At 43.6% G+C, this 20616-nt stretch overlaps 1 protein-coding gene across 1 annotated transcript in view; it reads left to right on the forward strand.

Annotated features, from left to right (window-relative positions):
* ufl1 (UFM1-specific ligase 1) overlaps positions 1-20616 on the forward strand; it is a 54506-nt gene that overhangs the window by 16153 nt on the left and 17737 nt on the right. The window contains exons 6-12 of the mRNA XM_055636377.1: positions 1-131; positions 1731-1789; positions 6621-6767; positions 8937-9112; positions 10031-10210; positions 13588-13711; positions 17338-17464. Of these exons, the coding sequence (XP_055492352.1) occupies positions 1-131; positions 1731-1789; positions 6621-6767; positions 8937-9112; positions 10031-10210; positions 13588-13711; positions 17338-17464 (944 nt within the window). The remainder of the gene's footprint in view (positions 132-1730; positions 1790-6620; positions 6768-8936; positions 9113-10030; positions 10211-13587; positions 13712-17337; positions 17465-20616) is intronic.

The raw sequence follows: 20616 nt of genomic DNA on the forward strand, positions 1-20616 counted from the left end.
GAATTGTCACGGCGTATAGGCAGAATTATAAATGGACAAATGGACACCTATGATCGAGGCGTCATTTTCACAGAAGCTTTCGTTGCTCAACACAAGGCCCGGATTCGAGGACTTTTCAGTGCAGTAACTAGGTATCGATCAAGTGATGACATGTATTTATCTATCAAGTTACTCTAAAATAGAAAATATATTAGTCCTTTAGTTAACACTTTCAGCAAGATGCTATTTGTAAATTCCTCAATTATAGATTAGTTGACACATATTTTGTATGAATATTATCTGACCACATACACCTTCATAATCCAAATATTAATGAGTTTTGCTTTTATCATTGCAGATACTTTCCAGTTGATAGCAATTCACTTTGCATCAATCTGTGCAGTAACATTAACGTAGTGCGAGACAAAATAAAATAGCCCATCACAATAAGTCTCGAATACAGCCAAATGCTACATTTGAAAAAGATTGTATGATGACAAGTTTGTGTTTACTCTTATTTCAGCTTGAAATAAAATCCTGTTACTGCTATTGTGGGGTTTTTAAATCAGTATTAAAAGGAATCTGCTGGTGCAGGAAAAAAACATCCGTCTTTTTCAGATTGCCACGTATTTCTTATGAACACTTCATAATATATAAAGTTACTGTAAAAAAATATACATTGCATTATCACGAACCATATCCAAAATAATACACTCCGTTGCCGATCAAATTTTAATAAATATGTCCTTACCCTAAAACTCATTATTTTGACACTTATGGGCCTGTCCCACTTAGGCGACTGCAGGAGACTATGCGGTCGCCACATGTTCGCGGGTGGTTTCCGGATAGTCGCCTTCATGGTCGTGAGGAGTTCCTGCATTCTGGGAACTAGTCGCGGCCTCATTATAGTCACCGCAGATTTTTCAACGTTGAAAAATCAGCGGCGACCAGAATGAAGCCACCATGGAGAGTAGCGAGAATTCTCGTGCCGTAGGTGCAGTGGTAGTGGGTTGCCAGGAGGTTGAAGGTTGTTGTAGGTTCTCGTAGGTTGTAGCCGGTGCTGACCGGTGAATGTCATTGGCTCGTTGGGGGAAAAAAACACGTAAGCAGTAGTTTTCAGAGCCAAGGATAACCGACCGGTAATGTTCAAGTCCGCCGAGTTTCCCAGCCGTGTATCTGTGGCTTCTTAAAAGTAGTCTTCACTCCTTCTCTCCCCTCTTCCCCCCCCCCCCCCCCCCCCCCCCCTTTCAAAGGACTTGCATGACCCTTCCCGTACACTGCTTTCACCGTCTTAATTACAGCGCCAAACTTCCTGTGTGTCTGTACAGTGGCCTCCTGTGTGTCTGTACAATTGGCTTTGCACAGTGTGAATTTCACGTAGACAGCACTCTCCCCTGCTTGCCCTGTCCCCCGCTTGCATAACGGGCTCAGCAAAGGAAGCGATGTGTGTGTGTTCCACTCTGACAGTCGCCGGTTTTTCAGGCAACTGCCGGCGACTTGACAGTCACGGCAGACGCCTGAAAAATTGCCTAAGTGGGATTGGTCTATTTTTCCTTTTGAATATTATTATATCAAATATTTCTTTAAATTGTGGGGTAAATTTATAAATATTTTGGATTAGAAAGCTAAACATGCTAACTGGAAGGTGTCTTGTTGAATTATCTTGATAAACTCAAATTCAGCGCAATATGTATTTTAATGTATTTTAGTCATGAATTTAAATGGAAAATTTTAATGTTCCTTTTCAACAGGCCAACGCCAGTAAGCTCTTTGATATCTCAGTATAAATTTCAGGAACATCTTCTTTATTGTAAGTATTCTATGGAATTATAATCTTTTGAGAAAATTGGTACAAAATTTAGTCATTGGAAAGTTATCTCCAGGTCAGTCTGTGCAGGTAAAGACATAATACTTGTAACATAATAGAGAATTTATTTATATTGGAGCAATGTTTGTAAAATATGATGTTCTAATGACATTTTAATTGGTTACAGCAATCAGGAACTGGCTGTATAGTGTTCAGTTTTCCTTCTGGATTCTCCATACATATTATGCATTAAGGAACAAAAAGCTTCGGACTTAGTCATTGACCATCAACAGCACCCAGCTGAATGCCACTTCCATAGTTATATTACACATATTTTGATGTAATTGAAAGACTATCTGTCTGAGTTGGCCTAGATTCTAAGGCAAGCTTTAAACCAAATAAATTAAAGAAATAAAATGAAATACACCTTTTGCAGCAGATCCCCTTCAGGACAGCAAGTGCACCAGTATCTGATACTCCCCCATCTCTAACTCCTCCCTACAATAGATCACAACCTCTCCTTTAACCACCCTTCACATCCCCACCCCTCCGCCATCCACCATCCCCCTCTTCGATTCCCAGACCCAGCATTTGATATCCTGAAGCTGTTTCTCCTACTCGTGCATGCAATGGTTTGGATTTCCTCCATAATGGCAGAGTAATACTCTTTCAGCATGTTAACCAGCTGGGATTTGTTCGATCCCACATAACATCTTCAACCTCACAAAACTCGTCTTTAGTAAAAAAAATACCCGTTTGCTCTTCCTCTTGTCTCATATATTGAAGTAGCACAGAAAAATGTTGCTTCAACACCAATTGAAAGTGTCACGGTTTATGGGGAATGGTATTAGGCAGAAGAATGGTGTTAGGAGGGAGAGCTTGATCAGCCTGAATTGAATGGCGACGTAGACTTGGTGGCCTGAATGGCCTAATTCTGCCCCTATCACGCAACATGAAAGGCTACAGTACCTGATTTCTGTCAGCAGAGGGACCTTTAATCCACTAAAAACCCACATGTTTGCAAAGTGCCTCTTGATATTACGGAAAGGTGCGCCCCGCATCTCAGCCCTTCTCCACCTCCCACAACTCTTTCAAAAATGAATCTTCGGACAGTTTGGTGCAGGTAAAGAGATTTGCACTTAGTTTAGTTTAGAGATACATCGCTGAAACAGGCCCTTGGGCCCACCGACTCCACGCCGACCAGCGATCCCCACACACTAACACCATTCCACACACACGAGGGACAATTTATACATACACCATGCCAATTAACCTACATGCCTGTTTATGTCTTTGGAGTGTGGGAGGAAACTGGAGTTCTCTGAGAAAACCCACGTGGTCACGGGGTGAACTCTGCACAGACAACACCCGTAGTCGGGATTGAACCCGGGTCTCCGGGGCTGCGAGGGCTGTAAGGCGCCACAGTCAAAACAAAATAACACAATGGCAGACTTAGATTCATTTTTAAAAGCACTTTTTTTAGTCTTCAAAGCAACTTGTTTTCTGAAAGTGGTTGACTAATACTTAACAGTCAGACAACATGAAGGAACAGGCAGCTATAACGAGGTTTCAGTGTTTGCTGAGCTTTGCTGGTTCATTATTCTGGTGCAGGCACAATATGATTAAGCACAGTGGAAAATAGTACACAGTCTGCAAATGTGGTGCTGAACTAAGAGAGATGAAATGAGTCATCTTTTCCTTTTGTTCTTAAAATCGCAATGAAGCCTTGAAATGGCTTCGCTGATATGAATCGGTGTATCGGCAATAAATAAAATTGGTCTTAATAATAAGCAGTTATATAAATGTCTGCACTTCAAAACAAAATTACTGCATTCAGCCTCATTTGAAGAATCTGACAAAATAATTTTTCTCCCATATTGCCTGAAATTGCCTAGATCTTCACCAGGAATGTGGTCAAGGGACAAATATGTGGCTAGATTTCACAAGTTCCATTTGTTCTGTTGGTTTGTCCCAACTTTGTGGCAACACAATATGTAGACAGACTGGATTACACGTTAATTAATTTTTGAGCAACAATTTGTGGGACAGTATGTTAATAACCTCTTGAAATGCCCTAAAAGCAGTGACCGAGGTCAGTGTATCACTGAAATAATAGTGCAGTCACATTTTATATCATTAAATACATGTAGACATGGGTAAAAGTGGAAAATTGTTCTAAGTTAATGCAAGTTGATGAAGAGTAAAATAACCTTGAGGAGAACCTGGAGTGCTGGAGCAACTCAGCAGGTCAGGTAGCACTAAATGGACAGACAATGTTTTGGATCATGGCCCTTCTTCAGACTGATGGAATAGAGCAGGGGTCGGCAACCTTGTTCTGCATAGGGGCTGGGATGCATGTCTGTGAGTGGATGGTGGGCCACATCTATCACGTGTACACATGGATCCCACCCCGGATGGCAGGCATCAAATCACATGTTCACATAGATCCAGCCCCTTCGAGGACACCACTCGGAGCACTGGCCCCTAGTTACAGGCAAAGATGGTTAAGGGCGCTCACGAACATGGCACATCTACGGACCATTGCCTTGGCTCTGTCCTGAAGGCGGAGGCTCAAATACACATACTCACTCGTCCCCGGCCTATTGTCAGCCCCGATCCCGACAGCATATTTAAGAAGGAATTGCAGATGCTGGAAAAAGAAGGTAGACAAAAAAGCTGGAGAAACTCAGCGGGTGAGGCAGCATCTATGGATTGAAGGAATAGGTGACGTTTTGGGTCGAGACCCTTCTTCAGACTGGTCTCAGAGCAATGCCAGCCGCTTCTGAAGAAGGGTCTTGACTTGAAACTTTGCCTATTCCTTCAATCCACAGATGCTGCCTCACCTGCTGAGTTTCTCCAGCTTTTTTGCTTACCTCCGATCCTGACAAAAGGTGCGTGGCTGTGCCGGTGGCTTTGCGCAGGATGCGGTACAGCCAGAGCTTAGCGCAGCTCAGCGCTGCTTGGCAGCTTGACGGCGTCCACCGCCATTGCAGCCGCCAGCGCATGCATCCTTGCATCGCTGTGCCTGGGCACCGCGGCTTCGGGCCCGGGGGGTACCGGAGATGATGGAAGTCAGCGGGCCGGATAAATATGGGGAGAAAAATACAGCTGCGGGCCGGATGATTTCGGGTTATGGGCCGCGTTCGGCCCGGGGGCCGTAGGTTGCCGACCCTGGAGTAGAGGGAGAAAACTGGAAAAGAGTGTTGAGGAGAAGGCCTGGGACAAAAATTGTTAAGTAATACATGGATGCAGATGAGAAGGGGTAATTGGCAGATGGGAGGAGATAGTAACAAAGGCTAGAAGTGAAATGGAATAAAAAAGATGCCAAAAAAGGAAGAAAAAGAAGTGAAACGCCAGAAGGAAGAGATTTATGGGAAGGATAAAAGTAAAATGGAGGGCTTGAGATGGGGAGGTTGAGGGAGATGAGAGGGAGGAGGGGAAGGAGCAAGGTGAGAGGAGCAGTGGGAGAAAAGTGTGCCCCAACGGTGGAGGCTAATCAGCATGGATGAGATGGAAAGGTCGGGGAATGATCTGAAATTGGAGAATTCACTATTCACGCTGTTCGATTGTAGGCTACCCAAGCAGAATATCAGGTGTTAGTAATATACATATTTGAATAATTACCTGTGCATGTCAACATTTTAAGTTTTAGTAAATACTAGACCAATGGCAGACCCGTCTGCTACCCCAACGCAGCCGTTCCCTACCCGTTGCCCCCACTGGGGGGGGGCTGCATCACACACACCAACCACCCCCACACACAGTTTGAAAAGTGTATAAACACCATTCCCTACCTGCAGCCCCCACGGGAGGCGTGGTCGTCGAACTGAAGCCGGTCTTGAGAGGCCGAATTAAATGGCGTCTCTTGAGGTTGAAACGCGGGCGCCAGCAGCCGTTATGGTCGCTGGCCAGCAGGAGGCGACAAAATAAGTGAGTGGGGGGGGGGGAGAAGGATTTGATTAAAAACGTGTACTTAAACACGACGAAATGTAATGAGGAGCGGATACTTAGAAAGAAAAGCAAAATCTCTACTGAAATGGAAAAGATGTCGGAGATTGAGCGTCTGGATTCGGCGTGACAGTGAATCAAAGGAAGAAAGTAAAAGGATCCATTCCGATTGGACATCTGCGTGCATCGGCCATTCTGATTGGACATCTGCGAGTATTGGGCACGAATCAAAAGGCAGAAAGCAGCCAGACGCCAGCCACAGACTTTTAATAGTATATAGATTTATGTTGATAACCAAATTGGCAATTTTTCATTCATTTACAATGATATGTGTGTCATTGACAATGTCATCATATAAAACCCAACCCAACATTATTGGTTTATTATTGCTATGTGTACTGAGATACAGTGAAAACCTTTGTTTGGATGGTGACTGGGCAAAGCATATTCTGTGGAAGTTCATCAAGGTAGTGCAAGAGAAAATAAGAACCAGAATATAGTGTTACAGAGAAAGTGCAGATTTTAAAAAATCAACGGTCACGACGAGGTTGATTTCAGGAAATTTCTATTTTGCATCTATATAAGGTGATGAAGCAGAATTAAGCCATTTGGCCCATCAAGTTTACTCCGCTATTCAATCATGGCTGATCTATATCTACCTCCTAACCCCATTCTCCTGCCTTCTCCCCATAACCCCTGACACCTGTACTAATCAAGAATCTATCTCTGCCTTAAAAAGATTAATTTACTTGGCCTCCACGGCCTTCTGTGGATATATTTGTTTTTATCATCTGTATATTTGCTGGTTTTGTCATTCTTAAAGCTAAATCATGGATCATTGTTAATTTTTCTCCGAATCATTGTCTGTGTGGTTGATTTTTTACAGCTTTTCTTGAAGAGTTTATTACCAATGGTCGCTTGAATGGAGCAGTGATTGGTGGGAGACAGGATAAGGCTGTCTATGTCCCTGATATCTACTCAAGAACTCAAAATAACTGGGTGGATTCATTTTACAAGCAAAACAGCTATTTAGGTAACTTTTAATACTTCAATATTAATTACCTTTAATATTTAACGTTCTGCAGTTTTTTATAATCTTTAGAGATGTGTAATTCAGATCCATTTGGACTGGTTTTAAGGTGATCAATACTCAATGTGGATCCAAACTTGAAGTGATAAGACAATTCATGTTCTTGCACCAAATTATTTCCTCCTTTTTATGAGGCCCACACCAGATACCTATAATGGTAAATAATTACCCTCTATTTATGAACTAAAAGCTGACCTGGCAGGATTGTCGATTAAGTTACAGGACTATCACATGTTTAGTGCAGGTAACCAAAGGTGAGTTTCTATCTCATTACCTCTGAGCTGCGACTGCCTGAAGGGCCTGTCCCACTTACGCGACCTTTACAGACGTGATAGGTCGCCAAAATTATCAACATGTTGAAAATTCAGCAGCGACCAGAAAGATGCTACGACTCTTTGGAGACCTCTTACGACCATAGGTGACCTCTCACGACCATACAGGCGACCGCTGGCGACATGTCGCGGGTGACCTCTCACGACCATACAGCCTGTATGGCCGTGAGAGGTCTCCTATGGTCGTAAGAGGTCTCCAAAGAGTCGTAGCGTCTTTCTGGTTGCCGCTGAATTTTCAACATGAGCGGTGGGCTGTCCGTAGCGGTGACCACGGAGGGCTCCGGAGGCCCTGACCACGGGTGAACATCGAGGAAGAGACTAACTTTGGTGTCTTCCCTCACAGTGGGAAACTTTTGATTCTGCTGTGTGGGGATGTTTTATGTTGAATTCTATCGTGTGTTGTGTTCTTTATTTTATTGTATGGTGATCACATTTCACTGTGCCGTCTGGTACATGTGACAAATATATCTTGTATAACATATTGAAAATTTTGGCGACCTATCACGGGTGCCGGCAGTCGCCTATAAAGATCGCGTAAGTGGGACAGACCCTTGACTCTTCTACTTAAAAGTTCAACATTTCTGTATCCTTTGCTATCAGTAGTTGTAATATCAATAGCTTTGTTGAAATATTTATAGATGCTACAACGCTTTTGGGATCTTATTTTGTAACTACTTTGCTAGAATTTTACATTTTGCCAAGTGCAAAGTCTTCTTTTCTTGAAAGGTAAGCATTCCAATTTGTGGAATAAAAACACAAATATCCAGTGGAAATGTCATTTTTGTTTATTACTCGTTTACTTGTGCTTATCTTGAATAGACTGGGGTTTTTGAAACCAGGCTGTAATAAATATAAATTGGGATGGCACGGTGGTGCAACGGTAGAGTTGTAGCCTAGCAGCGCCAGAGACCAGGGTTCGATTCTGACTACAGGTGCTTGTGCGGAGTTTGTGTGTTCTCCCCATGACCTACATGGTTTTTCTCCGTGATCTCCGGTTTTCTCCCACACCCCAAAGGCGTACAGGTTTGCAGGCTTGGCTTGCTAAAATTGTGATTTGTCAAAGTGATAGTAGTAGAATTAGGCCATTCAGCCCATTTGGTCTATTCTGCCATTCAATCATGGGTGATCTGTCACTCCCTCCTAACCCCATTCTCCTGCCTTCTCCCCATTACCCCTGGCATGCATACTAATCAAGAATTTATCTATCTTTGCTTTAAAAATATTAATTGACGGCCTCAACAGCCTTCTGTGACAAACAATTCCACAGGTTCACCACCTCTGACTAAAGATATTCCTCCTCGTCTCTTTCCTAAAGGAACGTCCTTTAATTTTAAGACTATGACCTCTAGTCCTAGACTCTTCCCCTAGCGTGTGTAGGATTGTGCTAATGTGCGGGGATAGCTGGTTGGCATGGACTTGGGCCCGTTTCCACCATGTATCTCTAAACTCTGAACTAAACTTTAAAAATGCCATCCTCTCTAGTTTGATGGACACAAGCTTTTCAAAAATTATACTGCTGATATTGATATCTGTTCAGAAAAATTATAGTGAATAGTATGAGAATATTGAATATCTGAAGAAGGGTCCTACCCAAAATGTTACCTATCAATGTTCTGCAGCCTGACCTGTTGCATTACTCTAGCACTTGTTTTTGTAAACCAGCATATGCAGTTCCTTGTATCTCCTCTCTGAGAGTATTACCATTGGTTAATTCACTCATTGAGAGTTTGTTTTTGAACAGAATATTGTTCTTTCATGGAAATCATCTTATGTTTTCTAGAATTTGACACTTTGAGCAGGCTGGGAATTCCAGATCCAATAAATTATATCAAGAAGAGATACAAATCAGCATCGATGACCACTTTAAAAGCCGTGTGTGTCGGCCATACCATTGTGGATCAGGTGGAAGCCTCAGTCGAGGAGGCTATAAGATCTGACATGTGGGTGGATATACAGGTACTGTTTCTCAAAGGCAATGTCATTAAACTTTCTTCTGTTAGGAATGGGAAAAGGAGAGTCAACTTTTGAAAAAATGAGTGCGGTTGGTTATTAGACCTAATTATATTGTGGAAAGTATAATATTGCATCAAAAATCACCAAATCAGTCACAGGTGGAGGTCATGTTAATCATGTATTGTCTTCCCACTGACTGGTTAGCATGCAACAAAAGCTTTTCATTGTACCTCGGGCATGTGGCAATAAGCTAAATGCAACAGGTATACAGAACATTTCATGGGTAAAGAATGTACATATTTTAATGACATTTAGCTTTTTATACTCACCTTTTAAGAAAACATTTACTGTGGCAAAACTTTTAATCTCGATATCCGCTTTGATGGGTTATTTATTGATCCTTTGTTCAGAAACAGAAACTGGCAGAACAAAGTTGTGCTCCTGTTTTGTTTGTTCACGTTATTCCCTTTATCCTCGCCCCGATCCTCACTTGGATTCAAGGCCCAGTTCCAGACTGAGAATCTGAAGAAAGGGCTCAATCCAAAACATCACCTATCCATCTTCTCCAGAGATGCTGCCTGACCAGTTGAGTTGCTCAAACACTTTGTAATCAACATCTACACTTCTTTGTTTCTCCTACTTGTACAATTATATTTTATTATTCGGTAATCCCTGACTGTTATAGCGGACAATCGACAATAACAGACACCATTCCCCCTCCAACATGGTCTGTTATAACGAGAGTTCACTGCATTATGTTTACATATCTGTTGTGCTGCTGCAAATAAAAAAGCAGTTATTCCGTTTTGGAACATACAACAATAATACAATCTTGACTCTTGAATTGTATTACTTTCTTTCTGAGTAATAATTGTACAAGGCCCACCAACAGTGTTTGAATACGTGTTGTCTTGCTTGCAGCCCCTGTTGCCCAGTTCGTTCTCTGTGGAAGATGCCTCCATATTGCTCCAGCAGCTGATGAGGACAATGAACAAACAGTCTGATTCTTGGATCTTCGGAGATACCATTGTGGTCAGCGAGCAGTTCATTAACAGCTGTGCAGCACTTTTTGATCAGATGATGCAACACAAGGCTGAACAGGTAAAACTAATTTTCATCTTTGGAGCCCATAGAAAATGGCATTAGTTGGGCTGCAGAAAGAATGTGGCATTGTGGATGTAAAGTTGACAAATGGCCTTGTATTATCTAATGATGACTTGTTGACGTGTTGCAGGCATTTTTTTTTAGAGTTACAGCGCGGAAACGAGCCCTTCGGCCCACCGGGTCCCTGCCGACCAGCGATCCCCGCACATTAACAAAATCCTACACCCACTAGGGACAATTTTTACATTTACCAAGCCAATTTACCTAGTAACTTGTACGTCTTTGAAGTGTGGGAGGAAACCGAAGATCGCGGAGAAAACCCACGCAGGTCATGGGGAGAATGTACAAACTTCGTACAGACAGCACCCGCAGTCGGGATCAAACCCGGGTCTCCGGCGCTGCATTCGCTGTAAGGCAGCAACTCTACCGCTGCACCACCTCCATTTCTTCACACCATTTCACACTGTAACAACTGTTCTAGTCCCAGCCTGGAATTCTAATACCAATCGATCTATCTTGATTGGGCTTCCTAGGACTGATTATTTTTTCCATCATTTTTTTCTATATGTGTCTTTTTACAATACTTACAAAGGGGGTCAAATTTCAAATTCCTTCAAAAAAGTTGACAAGCACTTTATTGGGTTCATGACTAACATAGTATCAACAAAGAAATATAAGAAAAGATAGCATATTGATGGCAAGTTTACAAAAATGGCATCAGATTACACAAATGCATTTTGTGTAACGGTTATCGCGTGGTGTTCACCAGTGACCTGGTTGGCACAGTAAGTGCACGTATTTCTTATTCCTTTCTATGTTTATGTTTACCACATGGAACAATAACATTGCAAACACTGTTTCCACTTCACTCACCTGATCATGTAGTAGAATACTACATGTAATGGAGACCGCAATGAGCGTTACACATCATATATACAAAAGTACGTTGCGGTGGACACTAAAAGGTTTGGTGTCCCAGAAAACGAACGTTACATTATTAGCGAAAACCAAACATTTTCACCAATGTGATCTAAACAGTACATTACCTTATGGATTTGAGCTATATCGATGGTCGATGATTCGTTAGAATGTTTGATTTGGGCTGATTTTTTTAGTGAGTAAAATGACTCAATAACGATCTTTGCAAAGCTTCCCGAAGTTGACAAGTAGGAATGAAGTTAGCAACTTGGTCCGTACGAAAGGTAAACAAGAGACAGTGTGTTGCCAAATTAACGATTGGCTCAGTTTCTTAGTTTTGATAATAATAATAATAATAATAATTTTATTTATAGAGCACTTTAAAAACAAACATAGCTGCAACAAAGTGCTGTACATCTCTAATCATTGACAAAAAAGTTAATACACACCAAAAATAACAATCAAAAGAAATAGTAGGAAAAGACATGTAAAATAAAGAAACATCAAAAACACCACAAACAGAAGCAAAGCCTCAGGCATGGTCAAAAGCCAGGGAGTACAAATGCGTTTTAACACTGGATTTGAAGATGGACAGTGAGGGGGCCTGTCTGATGTGCAGCGGCAGGGTGTTCCAGAGTGCCGGAGCAGCAACAGAGAAGGCTCTATCCCCTCTGAGCCTCCGACTAGACCTCGGTACCTCCAGGAGTAGCTGACCAGCTGACCTGAGGGACCGGGCAGGAGTGTATGGGTGGAGCAGCTCAGAGAGGTAAGGCGGGGCGAGCCCATTCAGAGATTTAAAAACAAATAACAGTAACTTAAAATGAACCAATATATGTCCAAAAAAATTTTTTTCTTGATTTTAAAAAGTTGGAAAATATATCGTAAACAGTTGTTGCGTTTTTGACACCGCAATGTTTTTGATATATTAAATTGGAAAATACGAAAAAATAATTAACTCGCCCAAAAATCGCTACTATCGTAGGAAGGATACCTCGTTGGGTTTTTGAAAAGCATTAGAGGTTTGGAGTCTCTGTGATTTAACTTACGGAGGTACCGACCCCGATAACGGTCGTTGTGACAATGGACACCAAGCACAACGGCTGTTACAGGATCTTTACTGTACTGTATTATCTTTATGTTACTGTATGTTTCTCCTGGTATTGATGAAGATATGTCCCTAGATTATTATCAAAACGTATATGTATGAGGGGCCAAATTAAGTTTATTTATGAATTCATGACTAAATGTGGCAGCGTTTTTAATGTCACATTTTTGGTGTCCAAATTGGTGGTAAAATGATGAAGATTTGTCTGTCATAAAAAATGTTTTTGACTTTCAGTCTTGAAGTAATCTAATTTCTATCTGTTATTTAAAAGATTTCACATGATGGGTAGATTTTTGTTAAGAACAGTGTATTGCTGTAAAAACCTGAATAATAATCTTGTTCCTCAAAATCCAGCATTGTAAAAAGACACATACCTTATTATTTTACTTCTGTTCAAAGTATACTTTTCCACTTTGAAACCCTTTATGATCTTTTATACTTTAGTGTAGATAACCACCAGAAAGTTTAGCTACATGCTGTACATATAGATTTACTGTCACTCTATAAATTTAAGAGCTGTGGTTCAAACCCAGGTTGCGATCCCAATTATGTTTGATTCCAGCCCAATAGCCTATGCACCCTTCAAACTATTTATATTATTGAAATGGTCCATTTTTTTAAATCTTGGTTTGTGAACTAGAAATTACTTTTAATATGAAATGCTGATCCCCAATACACTGAATAAGCTTAAAGAATATCTCCAAGCATTTGGTTTTAGCTCCATTGACTGTCATTTCCACTTGCTGTTTGTTCTTGATATTCACTGTATGAATTAAGTTTAGTTTATTGTCATGTGTACATAGGTACAGATCACATCTAAGTCCTTGGCTCTCTGTACATTCTTTGTGGGGAATTATTACACACCAATATATGTTTTCTTTGTTTTTATCAAACATTTAACCCATTTCTCGTGTACATTGAGATTCATGTGGATTTATGCATGAATAGAGCAACTTTGAGCTGGGTACAGAATTGCAGTTCGACCCAAATATAGGGTGATACAGTGACAAAACAGGCCCTTCGACCCAACTTACCCATACCGGCCAACATGTTCCAGCTACACTAGTCCCACCTGCCTGCGTTTGGTCTATATCCCTCCAAACCTGTCCTATCCATGTACCTGTCTAACTGTTTCTTAAACATTGGGATAGTCCCAGAGTCAACTACCTCCTCCAGCAGCTTGTTCCATACACCCACCACCCTTTGTGTGAAAAAGTTACCCCTCATGTTCCTATTAAACCTTTTCCCCTTGAATGTAAGCCTAATATCCTAAACCAAATCTCTTAAAGCTGTTGATAAAGAACCCATTTTTCATGTATGTTTTTCCATTGCCTACTTGTCATAATTTCAGGAGATGCAGAACAATCATGCCCACGTGTTGACAGAAGAGGACCTGAAGCAAGCTGCTATTATTGCCGAAAGTATGATTTCAGTTAAAAAGGACAAGCGAGAGGATAGGAAGAAGAAAACATCAGGTAGGTTTATCAATAACAAAGTTCATAGATGTGCTTTTGTGAATGTTATCCAATTTTTGCATTCAGTTCCTACACATCATGGGCAATTTGGGGCAGGATCCATTGCAGGACTGAGGACATTCAGAGGCTGAGAGTTGGGTTGGAAGATAATGAAAGAAAGTTCAGTGGACAGAATAGGCTGGAGCACAGCAAGGGGCGAGGAAGGACTGTTGGATTGAATTGCATTTATTTTAATGCGAGAGGCCTGACGGGTAAGACGGACGAACACTGAGCGTGGATAGATACGTACGACTGGGACGTTGTAGCCATTGCATAAACAGTTTAAGTATAAAGGGTAGGCCGTTTAGGACTGAGATGAGGAAAAACGTTTACACCCAGAGAGTTGTAAATCTGTGGAATTCTCTGCCACAGAAGGCAGTCGAGGCCCACTCACTGGAAGTTTTCAAAAGAGAGTTGGATATAGCTCTTGCGGCTAACAGAATCAAGGGAAGAAATGCTGGAGTAACTCAGCGGGTCAGGCAGCATCTCTGGAGAGAAGGAATGGGATCAAGGGATAAGGGGAGAAAGCAGGAACGGGGTACTGATTTTGGATGATCAGCCATGATCATATTGAATGACGGTGCCGGCTCGTAGGGCCGAATGACCTGCTCCACCTTTTTTCTATGTTTCCTGGCTAAGGACTGGACTGGCAGCATAATGTTCCAGGGTACAGGTGCTACAGGGGAGACAGAGGTGGGGTAAAAGAGGCTGGGTGGGGGGGTCCTTTATTGATTAATGATATGTCTTTGTGGTATCTGAGATGACATTACTGATGCTATATGGATGAAGCTGCGCAATAAAAAGGGGATGATCACCTTGATGGGTGTGTACTGGGTGTATAAATAGACAACATGTATTAGAAGAACAAATAGGCCAGGAGATTGCAGGCAGCTATAAAACAAAATAGGTTGTTGTAACTTTCACAATATAGACCAAGGGTTTCATAATGCCAAGTGCTTAAACTGGTTGGAATTTGTCAAATGTGTTCAGGGAATTTCCTCAGGCAATATGTTGAAGGCCCTATGAGGGAGAGGGCAAAGCCTTATCTACACTCAGGCAATTGGGAAGGGCAAGTAGGTGAAGTGTCCATGAACTAATCTTTGAGGCCCAGCGACCACTATTCTATTAGCTTTAAAAGAGTTATGGATAAGGACAGGGCAGGGCAGGGCAGGCCCACAAGCCAAAATTCCGAATTGGGGTAAGGCCAACTTCAATGGTATTAGACAGGAACTTACTAAACTTGATTGGAGCTGTTTATGGTCAAAGGATCATCCAGAAAGAGGGACGCTTTTAAAAGTGGGATGATAACAGTTCAGGGCATGCATGTTCCTGTTAGAGTGAAGTGCTGTTGGGGGTGAGGAAGCTTGGATGATGTGAGAAATTGGGTTCTCTAATCAGGAAAAAGAAGGAGGCACGACACAAGTATGGGTAGCTGGGATCATGTGTATCCCTGGAGAAGGTTTGGGGACTGCAGGGTATATTCAAGAAGGAAATCGGGAAGGCAAAATGGGATTCACTTGATCCTAGTTGTCAATACCTGCAGGGAGATGTTTAATCCCTGGTCAACTCGGGCTCCCAAATCCTGCCTGCCTGTCCCTTCGCCCTAACAGGAAGGAGCATGCTGAGGATATGCAGAAACAGGAATCCTGTGTGTACATAAATCCTAAATGTTGGAAGTAAAGTAAATGGGACCTTGGGATTCCAAATTAGAGGCACAGGGTAACAACAGATGGGAAATTATGGTGAACCTGTACAAAACACTGGTTTGACAACAACTGGAATTTTCTGGTCACTGAACTTTAGGAAAAGTGTAGACTCTAAACAGGCTACAAGGAAGAGTTACTAAAATGGTTCCAATGTGAAGAATTTCAATGGTTGGAGGGTGAAGATCTCCCCGTTGGATTGCAACCTTGTCGTGGTCGGGGAGCTTGTGTGTCTCAGTGACCCCTAGAGCTATGCCAGCGGGAGATTTGTCTCCTGTTAGGGTCTCCCGTGCTGGACAGGTCGAAGGGTAGAGGCGAGACGAAGAGCGATCCACTGGTCCTCCAGGTTGGGGGTTGAGCACAGGGTTAACAACTCTGTCTCATAAAACAAATATGTTACGGAAACAGTAACTGAAGGAATCAACACTACTGGGTGTGATGGACTTCCAGAGCTAACGACAAATACTAGAATGAATGTCAATGGTGAAAGCCGAAAGGAAGCCACTGGCAGGAAGGTGGAAGTTTTAAATGCCAAACATAAGAGAAGCTGCTAGAACTGGATTGGCCATATACTGAGAAGTGAACCAGACAGCATCCCAAGAATAGCCCTGCACTGGACACCGGAAGGGAAAAGAAAAGAGGGAGACCCAAAACCACCTGGCGTCGAACTGTAGAGGAGGAAATGAAAACAATGGACCTGACCTGGGGTAGTGTCCAGAAGCTAGCCCAGAACAGACAGGAGTGGAGGACCTTTGTTGCTGCCCTACATACCATGAGGCATAATAGGCAGTAAGTAAGTAAATAAGAGGGTGAAGATATTGATTTTCAAGCTGTTATAAGGGATTTTGAAATTGCGAAAAGATTTTGTTTCAAATAATCTTTTAATTTGCTATTTTGGCTCTCTTTCCCTGTCTTCAGTCATTCCACGTATAGGTTTTGACAATTAATTCTTCCATTCAAGTTTAAAGTTCCTAATCAACGTTAGATGCCTTTAATTTATTTTCCTTGTTGCACAATCAATTCTTCATTTTCAGCAAACTACCACACGCACAGTAAGGACCATGTACACGCCAATGACGTTAGATGCTATGCTCAGCCCTATGTCTCTCTAACATAACATCAAAAGAGAACATAATCGAACTAGCATGAAACATACTTATCAGCCCACAGACTTCCAATTTGTGTTATTCTAGGGATACCATTGTCGTTTGGAACTTTACATAGGAGGAATTATTTGGAACCATTTGAATTCATATTTTCTATCAAACAAAGAAGGCAAACCTTCATTGAGTGTTGAGAGCTTAGGGGGACCCGCGCCGTCAAGAAAGAAGGGGACCTGGTGTGGGGTCCCCAAGATCGAAGGGGGACCTAGCGGGGGACTTCTGAGAGCGAAGGAGCCCAGCAGGGGGACGCCGAGAACTAAGGGACCCAGCGGGGTGATCCCGAGATCAAAAGGGGCCTGGCGGGTTGGGGACACTGAGAACAAGGAGCCACCTGAGGACCAGTGAGGCGACAGGCCTGGTTAGACACTATGAGAAAAAAATAAGACTGGTCGATGAACCTTTTGTAACCAGAAACATAGTGACTCTTTGTGTGCTGCCTAGGTGAAGTCTGCTGTATGATTTTACCAGATTGCATGCAAGACAAAGAATTTCACTGTACCCAGGTACATGTGACAATAAACTTATCTTTGAATACTGAGTCTGAGGAAAAGTCTCGACGCAAAACGTCGCCTATTTCCTTCGCTCCATAGATGCTGCTTCACCCGCTGAGTTTCTCTAGCATTTTTGTCTACCTTCGATTTCCCATAATCTGCAGTTCCTTCTTAAACATTGAATACATTATCATTGATTTAATGCCTACATTTCAATCATCGTCCACCAGATGGCAGTGGAAGTGCCCGTGCTGGAGGTGGTGGCAACGCAAGAGAAATCAGGACCAAAAAGCACAAGAAGAGAGGAAAGCGAGATGAGGATAGTGATGAAGAGATGCCAATCACAGGTGTGTGTGTGTGTGTGAAGACTAATTGCTGTCAATTCTTTCATTTTTTAATACAGTGAATTATAAACAGTACATTTCTAATATTTACTTCAGTTTGTTATAATTTTGTTCCCATTTATATGCCTCCTAAGGCTTAATTTCCTCTTTTTTTTGTGAAAATCACTTTATAACAATGCACAATTAGTTACAGATTTAGGTTTAGGGCAGGCCCACAAGTTAAAGTTCTGAATTGGGGAAAGGCCAACTTTGATAATATTAGGCAGGAACTTGTTAGAGTTGATTGAAATAGTTTGTTTGAGGGCAACGGGATGTCTGAAAAATGTGATGCTTTTAAAGTATGTGATGGTGAGAGTTCAAAGCATGCATATTCCTGTCAGAGTACAGAGCAAGGACCACTCTTTACGCCACTCCTTCTATCCCCTCCCAAGCAACTGGAACTAAGGAAGTCTAGATGATGAGAGAAATTGTGTCTCAGGCCTGGGATAGTTATAGGCAGCTGGGATCAAGTCAAGGAGTTGAGGAGTACTGAGGGGCATATTTAAGGATGAAATCAGGAGGAGAAAAAGGCCTGGGGATAGCTCTGGCAGATAAGATAAATTAAAATCCAAAGATATTCTGTGTATATTAAGGGAAAGAGGGCAACTAGAGAATAGGTCACCTCACAACCCAAAGCGGAGCCCCATGAGATGAGCAGGAGCCCTAATGAGTATTTATCCTCTGTTTCTACTGTGGAGAAAGACATGAATACTAGGGAACTTGGGATAGTTAGTGGAGATGTATTGAGGATAGTCCACATTATAGTGATGCTGGACATCACATTGAAAGCTTGTGAATGCAGTTACATCTCCTAGGCCTGATTCAGATATATCCAAGGACACTGGGAAGCAAGCAAATAATTTGAAGGAGCTCTGGCTAAGATACAGGTATAATCACCAGAGTGTTATGTAAAGATGAACAAATGTACCCCAATGAATGTTAAGAGTATTGCTTTATTCCTGCCTATAAATTAATGCTTTCTATAATAATAGTTTAGTATAGCCTAGGGAAGTGGAGATTGTAATCCCCTAAACGAGTACTTAAAGGAAACTGAAAAATAGTGATGACTAGACTAAGTGGGACCCGTTGGGTCCCTGTCACACAGGAGGCTTGGTCCCCTCAATGCAATATTCCACCACACACCCATAGCCCCGAACTGCACAGGCGCACCTCATTTCCCCTCATCCCTAGCACTCTCTCCCCCTCCTCTTCACCCTCCATCTTCTTACCCCTCTCCTCCTCCCCTCCCCAATCCCTCCCTCACCTCTCTCTCCCTCTCCTTTCCCCTACCGTCTGTCACTTCCACTTTCCGTGCCACTCCCACTTAACTCCCCTCCCTACCCCCCTCCTATCCCTCTAACCCCCACCTCCCCCACACCTCATCTCCCACTATCCCTCCTCACCTCCCTGCTGCCCTCCTCTCCATCTATTCCCCACTCCCTACCTCCCCAACTACCCCTCCTCTATTCCACCCCCATCTCCCACTATTCCTCCTCCTCCCTACTCTCCCTCTTCACCACCTCCCTCTTCTTTTCCCTCTCCTCCTACCCTCCCTCAATCCCTCCCTCACCTCTCCTTTCCCCTGCCCTCAGTCACTCCATTCCCCCCTCCATAACTCCTCTCTACGCCACTCCTTCTATCCCCTCCTCCCCCACTCTCCCTCCCCAGGATCTCGATGTTGTCGCTCCTCTCCCTTCTTGAGTGCCCCGGAGGAGCATCAGCAATCGGCGCCCTCAGACCAGGCGTCAGGGAGCGGGGCGGGGGGGAAGAGTTCAGAGAAAAGACAGGGGAAAGAGCCATGGGGGAGATAATAGTGGGCGCTGCGGGGAGGAGGCGAAAGATCTGCGAACACGCAAGCTTTTTGTTACGATTTTTACACCTCGCCACTTTTACTTCTATCTCGCTTGGACGCCTGGTGCACTTGGTGAGCACAGGAGGAAACCCGTGCGGCGCTGAGAAATCGAGGCTCATCGGTTTGCGCAATGGTGTCTCACATACTTCACACACTCTGTGTCGTTTTTTCTTTGTGACGCGGTTAAAACGCAAGCCCAGGCCTGCATTTTCACTCTCTCGCCACAGCGCATTGACAGCATTTTGCACAGCTCCTGGCCCGTGGCAACCGCATCGCGGTTTGAGTCCGCCACGCATAGCGCGACAGGGGCACTGGCGCCCACTCTCTTCGCGACGCGTCAGGCTGCTGGTCTCGCTTCCACCCACCCCTGACCCCCACCTTCCACTTTACCTTGCATCTAACCGCGTCGAGCCCCGATAGACGCACGACCTTGGGAAACCGCTCGCTCGTCTTCTCAACCGCCTCTCGCCGACCATGGCCCCTTCAGTGTCTATTCTAGTAGTTGCTTTGCTGAGGCGCTGGAGCGCCGAGCTGGTGACAGGGCCGAAGCCATTGCCGTTGGTAGCTAGGAGAGAAACGACTGTAGTGGTTTAACATCACAGTGTACAGGACTGAGGGTCGAGCAGAGAGCAAACGACGGGTGCTGCCAACGTTGCAACGGACGGCCGAAAGCATGATCCGTTTGTTGTAGGTCTCCACGTCGCTGGCGCATGAGCGGCTTAGTGTGTTGTACCAGCGCCGCGCGGCACGGGTTTCGCTCGGAATGGCAGGGGTGTGCGCATTTGTCCTCAATCATGGACCGCGTCACAGTACGCCAGTCACCTACCGAGACCCATCGTCGCGAGGCCCTCAGCGCCCGCGCCTCGCCGAGGTATCTGCCAACTCACATCAAATACAACTTGACCGTGCGTCTCATTTGCCGCCCCTGAATTACCGATTGGGCCCGGCCGGCCGAAGCCGGTGTTGCTGGCCAGCTGCGTGGCAATCTATCATGTCCTTACGATATCAATGTCCCGCCATCGGGTGGAAAACCCCCTTCCCCCTCACTAGAGGTCTTTGAGTTGATGATGTTAACATTCTCTTGGTCTCTGCCTGTGACGCGGACGGTCTTCCGAACGTGCCCTGATCTCTTTTGGCACACACACGTGTGATTGTACCGAGCGCAAGCTACCATAGTGATAAAACAGTATAGCATTGACATAGTCCCACCTGTTCCTGCACTCCCGACTCCTTTTTTAAAGATACCGGAGGCTGTGTGTGTCCTTCTTGCCGGA

Source organism: Leucoraja erinacea, chromosome 5 (genome assembly GCF_028641065.1).
Source record: "Leucoraja erinacea ecotype New England chromosome 5, Leri_hhj_1, whole genome shotgun sequence".
NCBI lineage: Eukaryota > Metazoa > Chordata > Chondrichthyes > Rajiformes > Rajidae > Leucoraja > Leucoraja erinaceus.